The sequence below is a fragment of the Pseudopodoces humilis genome, chromosome 1 (genome assembly GCF_049639895.1).
Source record: "Pseudopodoces humilis isolate 2021_Gansu_Grassland_sample_001 chromosome 1, ASM4963989v1, whole genome shotgun sequence".
Taxonomy (NCBI): Eukaryota; Metazoa; Chordata; class Aves; order Passeriformes; family Paridae; genus Pseudopodoces; species Pseudopodoces humilis.
Genome location: NC_142200.1, coordinates 28,933,729 through 28,951,382, shown reverse-complemented (window position 1 = coordinate 28,951,382; position 17,654 = coordinate 28,933,729). Strand labels below are relative to the sequence as shown.

Genomic DNA, 17,654 nt, shown 5'->3' with positions numbered 1-17,654 from the left:
ATTCACAGAACTATCTTGCTATCAGACCTTCAGTTAAAAGTTTGCTAAACCTGTATTTTTTTTTTCAGTGGAGAGTTGTGGCTCATAGCAGTTTGGCCCAAAGTATTTGCAGGTTACTGATCATGACTGTTCAATATTTTGAGGCTTTTTCCCCCTGTGAAGCCATGTGTGGGCTGCTGTGTGTAGCAGTGACTAAAGGAGGCATGGCTATTACAAAATTAGTCACTACAGTGCTTATGTCAAGTTCTCTAAGGAGCAGTCTCACCTAATGAGACCTGTGTTGATCAATACCTTTAAATCACTGGCTGTGAACGCTGGCACTGCTGACAGAAGCATCTGAGAGAACAAACTCGTTTACAGCACGAATCCTGAATTAAAGGCAAGGTTAGGAAGATACAGAGCTTCATGAGCAAAGCCCACACAAATTTCCCTCCCCCCTAATCCACATCCCCTCTACTAAACATCCTGATCCTAAGTAGGGATCAACTTCACATTTCTGCAGCAAGTCTTGTCTTTTCTGCATGGATTGTTTCCAAGCTGCCAGTCAGTTATGAATCCTCAATTGACTGGTCTTTTGCAGTTACCCAGCAATTGAGGAAGAGCCCATTTTTGCTGTTGAAGGGTGAGGTTTGTGTCTTCATCGGCTTATTTCATTTTACTGTTCTGTAAGAAGTGTTTCTGGATTGCCATATAAAGACCCCAATAAACAGGTTTTCTCCAAAGGCTGTAACCAGTCCATTTGTACAAACTCTGTATTTGTTCAATGTAGTATTCTACCTGTGTTCCTTGGTTTAGAGCACCACAGCATTCTAAGGTGCTGCTCTCCTGGCCTCATCCTCCCAAACCTTAAAACATCGACCTCCTTTCAGCTCAGATAGATGCATGAATGCTCAGCAGGGCTGCCAGGTGTGTGTCACCTGAGGAGCTAAAATGCTCTCATCTGGCCTTTATCTATCTCTGTGATTATAAGGTGCTTGCAATGGATTTAGCTGTTCATAGAGAGTATCAGAGTGTCCTGAAAAGTAGTGTTTTGACTTGCTCCTTCCCTTCACAAGCCAAGAGGTTCATTGACAAACTGCAAGTAAAAAGTCACACAGCAGTGGATGCCTTTTCTCACAAACACATGTTGCCTGCCATTACTATTCTTTAGGTTAGATAGTGAACAGTGATGGTAGGTTCTAGGTCACCCTCTTCTGCTCCCGAACATAGTGTCCCTATGTAAATACTTAAATGTTGTGATTAGTTTATTTCACAGGGTGTTAATTTCAAAAATATCAAAACATTTACTGTTATTTTTTAATTAATCCCCAAACTATCAATGATATCTGCACTGTAACTTTCCAAAGAACCAAGATCTCTGTAGTATTGCTTCATTGGTTATATTTGCGCTTTTTTTTTTTCCTTTTCTTTCTAATTTGCTGCTGCTATTTCACTGCCCAGTTTTGTGGAACAATGAAAGCTAAAACTAAATTTCTCAACACAGATTAAGTGGTGGATGAAAGACCAAATTATGAAATTTGCCTGGACAAGGACATGGTAAGAATTGTAACTATTTGGCTTTTAGTTCTGTAGATCTCTTTAGGAAAACTGCAACTTAGACACCATAGAAGGAAAACATATTAACTGTCTTCATTCATTAACTCCTTGTATAGGTTGTGAGCTGAAGGTTATTTGACTTCACAGCACTTTTTTATGCAAATTTAAACAAGCTTTTTTTTTTTTCTGAAAAAAATCTCAGGTGGTTATTTTCTTTGTTCTGTTTTATTGTTTAATCAGATGATTAAAAAAATAAAATTCTAATTTCTATTAAGATCTTAGTAGTACTAGGATTGCTACGTATAGAATATGCACCCCAAAAGTATGCTAATTGTCAAAGGTAAGTTACTGTTCTGCATTGCTGTTTTAAGGATCTGGTCACTTTAGAAACTTCAGATAGAAAAAACAACATGAGGGGTTTTCAAAGTGCAGATTAAAATACTGTCCAGCTTGGTATCGTGCATCGTTATTAATATTTTCTTTAATTTGCTTTCAAGAGTTAATGCTGTTTTCCTGTTCATCTGTGTCTGTGCAAAATCACATTGTTGTATAATATATTAGATACAATCTCTGTGGAAGAAAAATGCTGCTGTTAAATTGTTCCTCTGGTTTTACTTTCAGCTTAGAAGGCCATGCATAAGGTAGAAATCTAGGTAGAGGTTGCTGTGGAATAGATCTGTATCCTCACTGGAAAGAGCCCTGTAGCCCTGTCTCTAAGTTAAGGCTAGATTTGGAACCAAAATTTATTTTAAAAGCATAATTATACACCTTCTCTAAATCAGACATGCTATTAAATGACAAATTCTCTTTTTCTTTTTCTTTTTTTTTGTTCCCTTGTGAAAGCTGAATATAGATAATTACATTTAAATAATGTGCTGATCGTGATACAACATTTAGCAGCCAAGGCCTGGGAGAGATTCATTAGAAAATCTCTTATTTGATGCTGCCATTAAGCATAGAGGGAGAAGGAGCAGGAGTGTACATTGAAGGACTGTACTTCTTAGCCTTACACTGATTTGCCAAGAAAATGGCAGCTCTCTGGTGCTTGCCAGCAGCGTGTGCCAAATTCATAGACAAGCTGTATGTATGTCAAGTGCCTGCTCCTGTTCTATCTTCCTTTTGAAATAAGAATGAGTACCAATTAGCACCTCAAATTCACTTGGGCTTCTTTTAGGTGTTTAGTCCCTTAAACAGACTTAAGTTCTAGCCCGTGAGCAGTAGCGACACTGATTTTCAGTTCATGCTGGTATATCACATAATTCTGTAGTTTTCCTCCCAAACTCTTGAGAACAGTGGCACTGTGTAATGCTGGGTTTCGCTGAATGATTATAGAACACAGTCAAATTTGGATTACATTTGTGAGCTCATTAGTAACTTTTTAGGATTTTTTTTTTTTCAGTTACAGAGATTTGACAGTTATCTTCAGAAACTTGTGAGATAACATTTGCAGCATATAGCATGGAAATAGAAAATTTAACATAAATTGGATTTAGAGTTAAAGGAGTATTCTAGTAAATTTCTGAATTCTGAATTACTGATTCTGTATCTGTTAAATTATAATCACATTATAGAATCAGTAAGGTTGGAAAAGACCTCTAAGATCATCAAGTCCAACCATTAACCAAACATCACCCTGTTCACCACTAAAACATGGCCCTAAGTGACACATCTACATGTCCTTTGAACTTTTCCAGGAGTGGTAATTGACCACTTCCCTAGACAGCCTCTTCCAGTGCCTGATTGTCACTAAAGGACACAAAATGATTCACACAGACGGGTCTCAGTGTTAGAACAGGAAAGAAGAAAACTATTCTCTGACTCCAGTATTTATAGATTCTCGACAATGACCAGGGATTGGATGATTAATTTACCGCCTTCCCAAGCACACTGGTCATGCAAAACATCCATCAAAAGATGTTTCTTAGAAGGAATGTGATAAACAACTTATGTTTATAGAACTTTCATGGGAAAGTAACTAAAACTATGAAAACATTATCAGAAGGCTTTAGTTTTCAGGGCAACACCTGACCACCCTTTCAGTGAAAAAAGTATTCCTAATAGCCAATATAAACTGCGCTTGTGCAAGTTGAGACCATTTTCTCTCATCCTGTCACTTGTTACTTGGGAGAAGAGACCAACCCCTGCCTGTCTACATCCTCCTTTCAGGCAGTTTACAGTGATATAAAGCCTCCTTTTCTCCAGGCTAAAAGCCCCCAGCTCCCTCAGCCATTCCTTCTAGGACTTGTGCTCCAGACTCTGTGCCAGCTCCATTGCCCTTCTCTGGACATGCTCCAGCACCTCATTGTCCTTGTGTGAGGGGCCCAAAGCTGAACACAGGATTCGGATGCTGCCTCACCAGTGCTGGGTACAGGGTGACAATCACTGCCCCGGTGTTGCTGGCCACAATATTTCTGATACAGGCCAGGATGCCATTGGCCTTCTTGGCCACCCCGGCACTCTTCGGACCATGTTCAGCAGATACTGACCAGCATCCCCTGGTCCTTTTCCGCTGAGTAGCTTTTCAGCCACTGTTCCTCCAGCTTGTAGCATTGCATGGGGTTGTCCTGGTGCAAATTCAGGACCTAGCACTTGGCCTTGTTGAAGCCGTGTTTGGCATCTTTCTCATTCTGCATTCCTTGGGTGCTTACTCTACCACTTATGTTTAGTACAGAATATTCATTATCAATACGGGCATGTCTTGATAGACTGGCTAAAATCCAAGGTAACAACTCTACCATTCTCATCCTCTGTAATTTTTTCAGTATTTACAAATAATTTTCAGCACAACTTTTCGTGAGGAGGGAGTTGGGAAGGGAAAGAGACAAAAGCCTAAGATACACACATTTCTAGACATTTGTGAAAGGAAGAATCTGAGGAAATAAAAGATGCTGTATGAAAATCCCCTGGGCTGTGATGCCAACTCTAACCCATTATCAGGCATAGTGACTCTGCATGGGAGGAAAGGTAAAGCCCAGCTGGAGGGGATTTCTGATGGCACAATTATCAGTTACCAAGGAATCCAATCTTGCAACAGCAGGTTTCATTAATTGTTATTGTCTCAGAGCTTCTTTCTTCAGTTTGCTGGTTCTGCTGGCAGAAGCTGTGAGGTTTGCAGCCCTCTTGTTTCAGTTTAATTCCATGTAGCAGAGTACCAGTTTTGCAACTTCTTGAAAAAATTAAATTTGTAGAACTAGCAGGACTGTGACCACAATCTTTAATGCATGAGTACCTGTTAATGCAATTATTTGGGAAATTCAAATTATATTTCACAGAGTTGTTAGCAAATTACACTCCTTCCACAGAGACTGAAGGGGAAAAAAAAAAAGATTTTTTTGAGTGAATGTTAATTCCTTAATGACTGGTTCAGTGAATAAGTACAAACTGCTGGGCGCTGAGCCATTCATTGGAAGGGGAGCTCTTGGGTGATGTCAGTGGAGTTCCATATTTATGCAGTAATGTCTCAGGATAATGCCAATACAAAACAGAATGGTATTTGATATTTAGGAGGAGGCACAGATAGGAAAATTTGGAAGTGTCATAAATGTATGTTTGATAACATTCTTTTTTGATCAGAATGTTGTTACTAATCCCATATTGAGCATACAGAAAATGAACATTTGAAAACAAGTTCTCTATAAGCACATTTTTCCATGGCTTTATAACTTATTTCTTAGCTAAAACTAAAGAAGCTTGAGATTTCCCATGGTGTTCTCCATTTATATGGAATGTTTCAAGAGCAGTATAATATTTCAGAAGCATATTCTGTGAAGTATGGTTTGTACATCCATGGAATATCTCATGGAGTATGATCTGGATTATTTTGCAAGTCTTACAGCCCTGCAGCTTGTTCCATCTCAGTCATAGTTTTCTCTGGTTATTCTGGGCTTGATGCACTCATATGTATCTTTTAAAGAAGAAAAGAAAACAACTCTGGGGTGGGGTTTTTTTTGCTAAAAATAAATTAAAATTAAAAATAAATTAATGTCTTCACGGGGGTGATAGCTGTGGTGACTTTGGACTGCTCCTACACTAATATGAAATCCAAGCCTGTATATTGATTGCTTTCATGGTTTGCACTTCCTTTTCTACAAGTCAGTTGCAATAAAGAACATGCACAAATATTAGTGAATCCTGGTTAAAATATTTTAGTCTCTGATTTTGGTGAATGCTCTTCAGTGAATGGGTCAGATAAGTCTGAAAACTTGTGCTGTTTTCTTACAAAAAACTGTCCTCATTGTTTCCCTTCACCTTTGCAAGTTACATGGTGCATTACTACACGGTTGATACATTTGGCATTGCAGTGTCTGAACCTTGGGCAAAGAACAAATGGTAGACTTCTCACGTGCTTCAATATTCTTGCAGTGTTCCAATAAGAGGGCAGTTCAGAGGAATAAATGCACGTGGTCTCATTCTCATAAAAGCTTTTGTTATTAAACAGAGGCACTGTGCTACTTTACGCGTGTCAGGCAGGCTTTCAGTCAGTGCTGACCTCTTTTCCCTCCCTAGGTGGTGGTGTTAGGTTTTGTGTTGTTGATTTGTTTTGGTTGTTGGTTTGTCAGCGTTTTTGTTTCTTTGTTGGTTTGGTTTTTTAAAGCTGTTTCCTGTATCACAGTGCTTGATCATAAGAGTAAAATTAGCCTGTCAGCCATTCAGTATACCAATGCTTGATAGCAGTGAACTTCTTTTCAAGTCAGTCAGTCTTGCAATAATACTTGATGTAGTTATGTTTAGACTAAATAAAATAAGGTGTAGAACACTTTTCTTGGCTTCTCACACATCATACGTACACCCTCATACAGCTGACTGAATCTGGGGAGGTGACGAATGGAATGAAGATGAGAAGTGAACAGGGTTTGTAAAGTTATTCAGAGGTGAGGGTGGAGAAGGATTGGCAGTCTTTTTTGTATCTATTTTTAAAATAAAAAGTGTTTATTAAAAATTAGGGGTTTTGTCATTAATTTGAAGAAAGAAAGCTGAACTTTTTGCTGCTGCTAATGTTTGTGATGACTTCAAGAGCCGCTTCAGTGTCCAGCACCTGCAGTAGGAACTGATGAGAAAGATTAGTGCATTCTATGCAAATGTAAAGTTTTGGCTACTTTAGTAATAGCAGCTAAAGCTTCTCGCTGTAGGCAGCTGTGAGTTTCTGCCTGTGTGGCCGTGTCCTCTGTCTGCAGTGTGCAAAACCAGAGAAATTCTGCTTAGGAATGGAGGAAGCATACAACTGTGGGGGTGCTGCTTTGGTTTAGTAGTTCGGTAGTGTTTCTTTTCTTTGGAGTACTCCTCTAGCAGAAAGCTTCCCTGATTCCTCTATTACATGGAAACAGAAAACATGAGGAAGGTTGCCTAGCATTTTGCAGGAAACCTTAGACACATACACACGAAAATACAGTAAAAGCAATGTGATCAGCAACAGAAAGTGCTCCTCCCCTATACTCTTCAACATTTTATAAATTAAGAAAATAAAATTCTAATAGCTTAGATCTGTAGCATGTATTGCAGAAGAGAGGCAAATCTTTCTCTTAGTGAGATTGAAATAGCATTTTGTATTCCTTGTATCTTTGTCAGATCTTGCATTAATGCATATCATCACATTATTCCATGACACAAGAAATAATTGTTTTCTAATGAAAAGAAGTTTTAGGTTTATACCTAGCTTACACAGCACTGCTTTCAAACCTCTGCATTCTAGTTTAGCTATTCTGCTTGCTCTGGTAGCACGTCTCTACTCATTTCAGAAGCATTATGGTAATGCATTCACTTTAGGGAAACTGCCACACCAAAATAAATTAGTTGAGCTTGAAGAGATCTGTATACAATGCCAAAACTAATACTAAGAGAAAAGAAAATATACAAAACATAACTGTGTCTGTGTATGAGCACAGGGTTCTGCGTCCAAAAGCATTATCAATTTGTACTTTCTTACTCGTTACATTCTTGCTTTTAGTAGAAAAGAACTTTGTTCCACCCCCTGCCTACCTCCTACATCTCAGCTAATATTAAAAGCAGAGACAACTCCATAAAGAAATTATGTTGCTGAGGTCATTGCTTTTATAAAGCACTCACTATCTCTTTATGAAGCATGGAAAATGAAGTTGGGTAAGATACTGTTGCATACAGATGGCATAAAATTCACACAGTGTTTTTGCTTTCTACTTTGTTCCTTCTCTAATTTCTCCGAATTTTGAGATTGGCTAACCAGTGGAAGAAGATGCCTCAATCTACCCTGTAATAGGAACCTTCCATAAAGTCATCTGTTTTTATGGTGGTCAAAGTGATGATTTTTGTTTCTCTTTTTTCCTCCCATCCAGGTACTGCTATGTGGATATTTGTTAGCAATGACTGATGTGGAATCTACATATGCAGACTTTATTGCTTCAGGAAGAACAGGTAGAAGAAATGCGTTACATGACATCCTTGTGTCGTCTCCGGGCGGGAACTCTAGTGAACTAGCCTTAAAGTTATCAGAGCTTGATATAAACAAAACAGGTGAGTATGTTTTGAGCTTTTATTATATTTATTTCAAACTAAAATGACAACTAGTACACAACACATGGTTTATGTGCCCACATTGCTCCCTTGTCCCTCAGAAGGAGAAATTTTTTTTTTTTCTAATTAGCATGGGTTGCCTGCAATAAGAATCATGGATTTCATAATCAGAAAGGGTGGTTATTTGCAAGTACAACATGTCTCTGAAAAAAGAAAAGTTGTTCTGCAGTGAGTGCCTAGTGACAGGGTCCAAATCAGGATAAATTTTATGAAAAATAAAATATAAGGAAGTCTTTATTAAAACCCAAGTCTGCATAATATCCTTTAATGGAAGCTCTCTGATTTGAAGCCTGTAGAAGCCATGTGTCTGCTGAAAGGTTGTTGTGAAATTAACTTTTTCAGCTGCCAAAGGGCAGAGCAATAGGAATGCACTATTGTTTGTTTTACCTGGATCTTTGTTTCTGAGTGAATTTTCTCTTTTTCTTTTCTGCTGATACTTGTCCTCCTTCTAAGGTGATAAACAGTAATGCAACTCTAAATCTTTAATACTACCAATGTTTTTAAATGTTTGTGCATAGTCAGTTGAGAGTAAGGAGGGAGAGTGGACCTTACATGAAATAAAAATAGTAATATGACTGAGTATTTTTATGTTAGATGAGTAGCAGCTGATTAATGGATCTTACAGATAGCCCTTTTCAGATGTTAGGGTTTTGCTTATTTTAATAATAGCAGAAGAAAATAAATGCAGCAAAGAAGAAACCGTTGATAAGCAGCTGCCCTGTTTGTGCACATACTTTTCTCAGAGATAAAGACGAGTTCTGAGAGGCAGTCTCTGACAGAACAATCACATGTGGGCAGCATGGTGTTGAGGTGGTTGTAGTGCTGTTTTGAAGGAGGGCTGCTTTTTTTGGCTTTTGGACTAATGTACGTCCTAAGTCATTCCTTTTGCAATTGCCACTTTGGAACCTATAGACTCTAGATGCAATTCTAGCTGGGCAGGGCCCTTTAGTTTATTTCTATTTTTAAAAAAATGCTTTATAAGTATGTGTGTAGGTGTGTCTTTTTATTTTAGTGGGGACAGGTGTAAAATGTTGGAAAAATAGAAAGTAGGTGCCATCTGAAAGGCATGTCAACGTTCCTTTGTGCTTTAATTTTCTTCAGTCTCAGATTTACACTTATCAAAATTGTTTTTGATCTTGTCCATTTAGAAGATAAAAGCAGTCCCGATTTTTAAGTTAAACAGTGGAGTTGCTATAAGCCAGAAATGTGTTTTCAGGAGTCTCTTTAGTTCTTCTTGGTGATCCCTTTTAAAGCCCAGGTAACTTAATCAATGCAGAAGAAAAGTATACAGAGCTGCTCATAAAATTAGTTTAGATAGTAGAAACACAGAAATGTCTCCATACTTCTTCAGGTTATTCAGTTTCCATTAGATATAATGAAAATACATTTAAATCCTGTATTATTAGTACAACTAGGGGCCAAGTTAAAGCCTCCAAACCAAAATTACTGAAAAAGGCATTGTCTTACCTAGCATTCGTGCAAGTATTAGTGTATTATCACGTCATGTCATTCCAAATCAAGAGAGGCTAAAAAATATTTTGCATGTAAAATCCTAGTTCAGAATATATTAATGCTTGTAGGATGCATATGTGCATCACACCTGACAGGATTAAGAAGAAAACAAATGTTTGGCAGCTATATCTTATTTCTTTCAAGGTGCATGTCAAACAATTTATGCTAAGTACAACTTAATTATATAAATATAGACATCAAGTTTCGATTCTTTCCTTTCATTTCTATTACAGCTGCATGCATTTTCTTGCAAAACTGCAAGTGTGTTTGCTTTCAGCTGCATGGAGTAATGGCAGAGTAGGATAATGCAGATGTTGAAGGAAAAGAAAGGTGGTTATAAAACATATTTAAATTAAACTACCCAAGCATATTTAGTACATTGACTTTGAAAAGCCTTCAGATACATTTCCTGTGGAAAAAAAACAGAACAGCTTTTAACAGCACTAGACTTGTTCAAAGACAATGTATTTTTCTGTTACTCAATAGCTGATACCTGAAGTGAGTGTTGGTTAATCCCCTCATCAATGTGCCAACGACAGATAATCAAGAGTTTACTGCATAATTATGTGTAATAAGTATAATTACTGTGTGATATTCTCCCTTCAAAACAACTGTCCCAGTTTTCTTTGTCCATAGCAAGCTAAAAACCTGCTATTATCTATGGAATGGATATATTTACCAAACCCCAAAATACAGGTTCCAAGGACTGTGTCAATACATTTTATCTAAATTGAGTAAAAGCAACACTGTGTATATCTGATAGATAGAAAACTGGAAGAGAATTCATAAGACAGAAGCAAAAGATTTTTAGCAGGGAAATCAGCAGATAGCTCTTTTGCTCAGCACTCTCAAGGTAACCAGTGCAATCGAAGAGACTTGGTCATCTTGCAGGTTGTAGCTAAATGATGTAGTGAAGAAAAAGTACAATGAAGCCTCTGCAGATCTATCTCTAAAACAAACTGCTGGTTTTCTATGTGCTATAGAACACAGAAGTGAAAAGGACATTTCCTTGTAAAAGTTGTAGATGCTTGGTCCAAGCACCTACAAATAATGGTGGTAATAGGGTGTTGAAGACATACAGAACTGGAATGAAGAACTAAAAAAAATACAGAAAACTGTAGAAATTAGTGATTGAAAGTAATTGATTTTAGTCCATGGTAGAAATGTTTTGGGTGTAAGCAGGAGGAATAGTGATAGACACTGTAGTGTCAGTAATGTTACAGGAAGAAAATGGAGGTAAAAGCTGCACATTAGCAGGACTGGTAACTGTAGCCAGCTGACCAACTCACACAACTGTATTGTGGCTTAGAGTATTGTATTATTTGGTTTTGCTTCTTTTTTTAATACTGCCTGCTGCTTTGAAAATTATGTATAAAAATGACAGTCTTGCTCTTCAGGGTTTCTAGCCATCAGACTTTAAAGGAAGAATAGCAATGTGCTTTGCAGTGTTGAGGTTCTCAGAACTTTAAAGCAAATTTATCTCTGTAAGTATATTTTAAAGCCTTTAGTAGGAGAGCTCTGCCAGTAGAAGGAAAAAACTGGTACCAAGATAGTGTATTATAGATCAAATGAACGTAGATTAGTCAGTTTTTTCAGCAAGTTTAGAGAATCTTTCGAGAAGTGGTATATTAGAACCTTAGTGCTCTTTCCTTGGAACTCTGTACTCTATGTTTAAGGTAGTGAAAAATTTAGGCTTTTTGTCCAGGAGTGATTTTTCTTTTAAACACAAATTCCTTGAAAGAGTGTTTTTTACTCTTCAGTTTTGGGATTATTTTCCTATTATTTTTGTTGATGAGATTTCCACCAGGCAAGTTTGACTTTCCCACATAGTAGTAGTCAGAATAAATGTAGGGCAGAGCAGGCATAAAAGAAACAAAACCCTGAAATTACACTTATCACATCTTCTGCAGTATCAGAATAAATGTAGGAGGTTTGCAGAAAGTGTCTGGACAAGTGGGGCAAAAGGGATTTCTGCCCAATAGTAAATAATCACACATAGTTCTGTCCTGATGGAATCCTTTCTAATTTGAGAGATGAAAGTGAAGAAGAGTTTTCTGAGAAAGTGCCTTGCAAAACAATTGTGTATTTACTACTCAGCCCATAATGAACAGAGCAAACCTGTTTAATGGGTAATCAACTTTCCATGCAACTTTCAATCAGGTTGAATGTGATAATTCACAGTACCCTTTGGAGCATTTTCCTGCCTAAATACCCAGTGCATGCACAAAACACAGCTGTCATGTCTAAGCTGTTTGCAATGTTTTTTGCAAGGCAAAGAACTTTCTCCCCTACCAGTGTGCCCTTTCTTCTACACAGAGAAGAGAAGGCGTTTATGATGCTTATTTCTATAAACAGAAATAAATCTGCAGATGCACCATGTGATCTGAAATGAAGAAACAATAAATATCTGCATTGAGAGCCCTGACTTCATTCTAAAGATCTGTAGATTAAAATTAGGAGGCACTGCTACATCTATCTAGACCTCCTTACAACCTAGCCATGGAATTTTCTTCCCGTAATTTATCAAACCATTTCAGTACAGATTACTCAGAATCCTTGCAACATACAAGAGACAATGTATGTCTTAACATTATTCCTTGTTGTGTATCTATAGCTGATCAGTCCAGTGTTCAGGGACTTGTGTCTCTCTTGCACCTACCTTCCTGTTGCCTGAACCTGTGGGGTCTTTAATTGTTATGTGAAATACAACGCTTTGCATGTAGATAGTAAACACATTTGACAATGCTTTTCTTAGCCTTCTTTAGACAGACTGTGAGTTGTCTGCTCTGCTCACTGTGCCTCTGCAGGATGTGATCTGTTCCTCAGGTTGTTCTGTGGTTTGCAGTGAGACAGCTGGACTGAACTCCATGGACGTGATGCTGAAAACAGATGCACAGAACTAAAGCAGCTTTAACAAGCTACAGCTTTTATTGAAGTTGCATCTCTTTGTAGCAAACTCCGTTCAGATTGGTGCAATGTGGTTTTTTTTCTCTTATACTGTTACAGCATCATAGTGAATAAATTTTCACCAATTACTGTTTTTGTTAAATTCATTATTTTTTAGCTACCTTTGCTTTTTATTTATTGTGTTACTTGTGATTGCAGCTAGGAATTTGCTTCTCAAGAGTCACTTTCTAAAACAAAGTGTAGCTATCTTAGTAGTGAAGAGTTTCATATTTCAGTTTCTTTTTACTTTGTTTCTGAAAATGATGGATGAACAATCAGGGTTCTCTTTATTTTAGGGTAGGTTTCTCATCCTTTTTTTCCTGTGTTATAGAAGGAGAAGGAGATGCACAACGAAACCCAAGTGAGCAAACCGGGGAGGCCCAAGGGGAGGCAGCAAAGCAAGAGAGCTGACATCGGACTTTGACCGAGTGGAGCAGCTGCTGGATGTTTTCAGGCTACAGGAGTGTGCTGGAACAAATTTGTTTCCATGAGCAAGCTGGTAGAAAAGAAAGTGCATGTGTCTTCACTGCTGGAACCCACTCAACACAATGCTAAAAATCTGGGTACAAGCTGTGACAGAAGACAGAATTTTCTCTACCTCTGTCATTAGCAATGGTTGAACATGTATTGATTTTTTGGGATAGTGTCATCAGATGGATCCCTTCATAATGACTACTCAATGGGAACACTTTTAGAAAGTAGAACAGGTAAATCTTGTAGCAAATGGCCTTTGAAACATCAGAGGATCTAATTGTGTATCTTAAGCAAAGGCTTGTGTGATCCTCAGAGTTTAAAATTCTCTGGCCAAAGTGTTTGCCCATTATAAGAACTGTAAAGAAAGCACTGTTTTTAGAACTTTGCATCTGTTTTACAGCTCTGTTATTTACAATGGTTTTTGTATTGTACGACTTAGATGCTCCACACTGCCCCTTCTCAACTGCTTATGAAGAATATTTCTGTTACTGTGAATTTTTCTACCAAACGTTTTGAAAGGGCTGGTTTTTTGCATAAGGTGGTGATGTGCACATGATAGATCTAAACGTCAACCGCTAAATTGATTATGCCTAAACCTAAATGACTCAGCAACACTCTAATTTGTTACTAGATGAGCCTTCAAAACGATTTGTTAATGTGAATACTTGAGCGTGTGTTGTGTCTTTGGTACAGTTTTGCCACTTGCCTGTAGTTAGTTGCATATCAGAGACTCAAATTGAATCTTTTATGTTATTCTTCCCCATTTTTCTAATTTTGGTCCCAATTTCTTAATCTTTCTCTGAGATATTTTTTTAAAATGTTATTCCAAGTATTTTATTGTTACAGTAGTTTTAAGAATACATTTATAACCTTATATGGGTTAAAATTCAAACTAATTCCACGGTGCTAGAGGTTTTCCTGATTCACATTGTAAAAGATAGGCCTTGTTTACACATGGGAAAATAACTGGCATAGGCTATTGCCAATTATGTATTCTGAAATGAGTTTTAGAATGCAGGATAGTCCAATGAGTGGATCCTGGGCTGAATTCAGCAAGAGGTTCAATTTTTACTATTCCTTCCCTTTGCCTCCGTTGATCAGGCTGTTGAGTTTGCACAGCCAGTAGCCTGCTACTGATGCACCAGGACAGCTGAGTGCTAGAATCTGCTACAGTAGCCTTGTGGCTTGGAGTTGGAGAGGGAGGTGAGAGACTTGGCATCTAGCACCCAAAGACTAGATTTTTTCCCATTTCATCTATTCCAAAATGACAGTCCAAACCGGGCCTTCATCAAAATACCAGGATAGCTTGTCCATCCAGGACATCACTTAAAATATCTACAAATTAATAACCTGTTCTGCGTAGCTATTGCTGATTGATTTGTTTTTTCCCCTCATCCTGCCCCAATAGACAAGGCCATACATGAGGCTGAATGCTGCAAAATGGGGCAGCCACACCTCTGTGTGACTAAGGTGAGTGAAGAGAGTGACTGATAGTAAACCATGGCAATCACACAAGCACCAATCACAAGGTCAGAAGATTTGTTTTCTTTTATTAATAGGAGGTGATGTCACTTTATATATAGTATATATATTATATATATTTTTGTGTTGTTGGTTTCAAATGTTATGCACTTTTTAATGTTTGTAAACTTTTACTAATGAATAGTGTTATTGCTTCCTGAATATATTAATCATCAATTAACAAGACATCTTTGTGGCCACAGCTGTTTGTTTCCACCATATGTATCATAGTATTTGTCACCTGAGAATCTTTTGTGAGATGTGTGGAGGAAAAACCCACTTCTGATCAGTATTATGAGATCATTTATTAGTGTTAATAAAAAACAAGCCAGCCGTATGCTTGTGGCTCACGCGTGTAATATTAACTCTCAACTTTTAGTGTTTGGAAGCTGAATGCCTTGCTGTCTTACTAGCTGTCAAATGCCCTATCTTCTTGGTAAGAGAAGTAGTCCATTTGCTTTGGAAATACTGTTATCCTTAAATGATTTTCATTCATTTGTTTCACTTGGTGTTCCTTTCAGACTTAACACATTATTACTGACTTTTTTTTAATTATTTCTCCCCTTTTTGCTCTTGCATCAAGTCTTCAAGCTGAACTCGTTGTCATGGACTAGTTACTGTCAATCTAGCACAAATGCCAGAAGGAAATAGGATTCTAGAGGTTTTTTTTATAGTGTTTCTTTATTGATGATCCATGAAACATCAGTAAAATGTTGCAAAAAAAGGCAATAGTGAAATAAGTATTTACAGTATATTAAAATGATGGTTTTCCTTATTTTCCTTCACTGCTTTTCTTTATTTTAGTATACTTTCCTTCTTAATTCTTTTGTGTTGTTAAATAAAATTAATTTCAGCCTTTCCTCTCTATTTTGTACCTGTTTCTTCTGTTTCTCCTCTTTTTTCTCTTGTTTTTAAACAAATTATGGAGAATTTTTCTGATTTTTGAAACCTGTCTCTTTGTGATGGAAAACAGCATTGTTAATTTTAGTGGAGTAAAAGGCTATTTATGTTCCTCTTCTCTCAAAAGTGTACAAGTGCTTGGTTTATCACTTGAACTGTGTTTGCTATCCCAATTTTGGATATTTCTGTAGCATCTATAAGCAGGCCTCACTTAATGTAAACATGTGGTTAGTCTGTGCCAAGTCACCGCAGTGTATCTTAAATATTATTGTTACCAAAGCAGAAGCACCAATTACAGAAAAGCTACTTTCAATATATTCACACCTTTACTTCTGTGTAATTGCATCATATAAGAGGGACACTGATGGCAGAATCAGATTTTGACTGGGTTATTTTTGCTTTTGTTAGTTACCTTTTTCAGTTCACTTCACACTCTGGCTTCTTTTCCAGTATCTTCTTTCTATTTTATTGTGTTCGTAATAATTAAATGTCTGTTTAATCCATGCTTGTCTTAGAAAGATCTTCCCGAAAAGCTATATAAACACAACAAAGTCAGGTCTGGAATATCAGCATAATAAATACTCCTTATCCTTAAAAGATTTGGCTTTAGTGGGATGGAGATGGGGTTTTTGTTTCATTTTTGGGTTTGTTTTTTTACAGTCTCTTGGTCACTCTGAAGGACCATCTCTTAAAAAGTCTCTATATTCATGTTCTTGTTTCCATAATAAAGTCTATGACTATATCCACAAATATTGCACTTGCAGGGTCCAGGTTCCCTGTCCACTTGAAACAAGCAGAACTATTAGCACTATAATTGGCATTTCTTTCTTTGACTTATTTCCTTCAGTGTTGGCCATGTACTTCAAAAAAACATGTGTTAAAAGACAGCAGCAGGCACACACATTTGTTACTTCATCAAACCATCATCTTAGAGCCAAAAGTTCACCATGACCTTTAATAACACCATTATTGAATGTGAAAAAATGTCAGTATACTGGGTCCTCATCTGTGTAATTTCTCTTGCATTTTTTTTTCCCCAAAATTCTGAAATGGGAAAAGATGTATCCTCATAGGAGTGCAAATGGATAATTAATTATCTGGTGCCCAGAAGGAGCAACTACCAAAGTGGTTAAGGTGGAATTTCTACAGTATGAATGCCTTTCTTAGCTAAATTGTAGAATTTCGGGTGTTCTTAATTTTGTTTGTATTTTATGTTTCAGAAACATCATGGAATTTTGTTCAGAGGAAGGACTGAGAGCTGCTGTTGAGACTGAGCACAGTATAGTAACCTCAGCTTTGACAGAGTTTGCCTTACCTCAGCAGTGTTCCTTTGTTGAACTGCTGGGGTTTTTTTGCCAACTTGTTACTTTGTTTTGCTCTGCCTCTCTTTCTAGCTGGTTTATTTTCTGTCCCGTGGTTCCCTGATGTAAAATGATACCCTAGAAATACTGTAAATTGACTGACTAAAGACTTGAGTGGAAAGATTGTTTCACTTAATCTTTTTGGTCATTGCACAGATGGGATCTGTTTCAAAGTTCTTTTCACAAGAGAAGCAATAGAGCCAGGAAGGAAGTGTGAATTCAGGAAGATAGGCCAGCAATATAAGGAGGATATCTTTTCTTAATAGTAAGGCAGGTGGGCCCAGTGCACAAAATAGCTTCCTCCATTATATGATGAAGAGTTAGGATGTGTTGATAGTGGCTAAAAAGACAAATTGTTCAACTTTAGGTGTTATTTTGATTTCAGAACCAACTTCAGGTTTTCAGCTGTACTCTAGAACAGAAGCATCCATAAATCTGTGGCACGTACCATTGAGACCAGTCCGAGTATCACCAGGTTCTAATGAAATCAAAGATACCTCTTGTTCTCTAACACAGATCACAGAATGCTCTCAAAAAGCAGAAACACTTAACAGATAAGAAAATTATAGAAATAAAGGTTGTAGCATGAACATTCTCACTGTTCTCTACATCTTCAGGCTGAACTTACTTTCTCCTGCAAGAGAGTAGGGACAGAAATGATCAATGTGTTTGAGTATTAATTCGCTATCTAATAGTGAGTTAACAAAATATGAACAAGTTTGAAAGCAGAGAGTAAAGGTAAACAAAAATATAGTGCACTCATGATTACAAAAAGCATCCCCGTCTTCTGAAAGCAGCAGGACTTGATGTACTGTCATTTTACATTGATTTTTACATTATGGCTTAGGAGCTGCTGAT

At 37.4% G+C, this 17,654-nt stretch overlaps 1 protein-coding gene across 2 annotated transcripts in view; it reads left to right on the top strand.

Moving 5' to 3' along the window:
* The window catches only part of PKIA (cAMP-dependent protein kinase inhibitor alpha), a 44,047-nt gene extending 28,647 nt beyond the window's left edge, over nt 1–15,400 (top strand). For both annotated transcript variants that reach the window (XM_005517077.3, XM_088063026.1), the window contains exons 2-3: nt 7,845–8,022; nt 12,872–15,400. In XM_005517077.3, the coding sequence (XP_005517134.1) occupies nt 7,872–8,022; nt 12,872–12,951 (231 nt within the window). In that variant the 5' untranslated portion in view covers nt 7,845–7,871 and the 3' untranslated portion in view covers nt 12,952–15,400. The remainder of the gene's footprint in view (nt 1–7,844; nt 8,023–12,871) is intronic.
* Nucleotides 15,401–17,654: the final 2,254 nt, after the last annotated feature.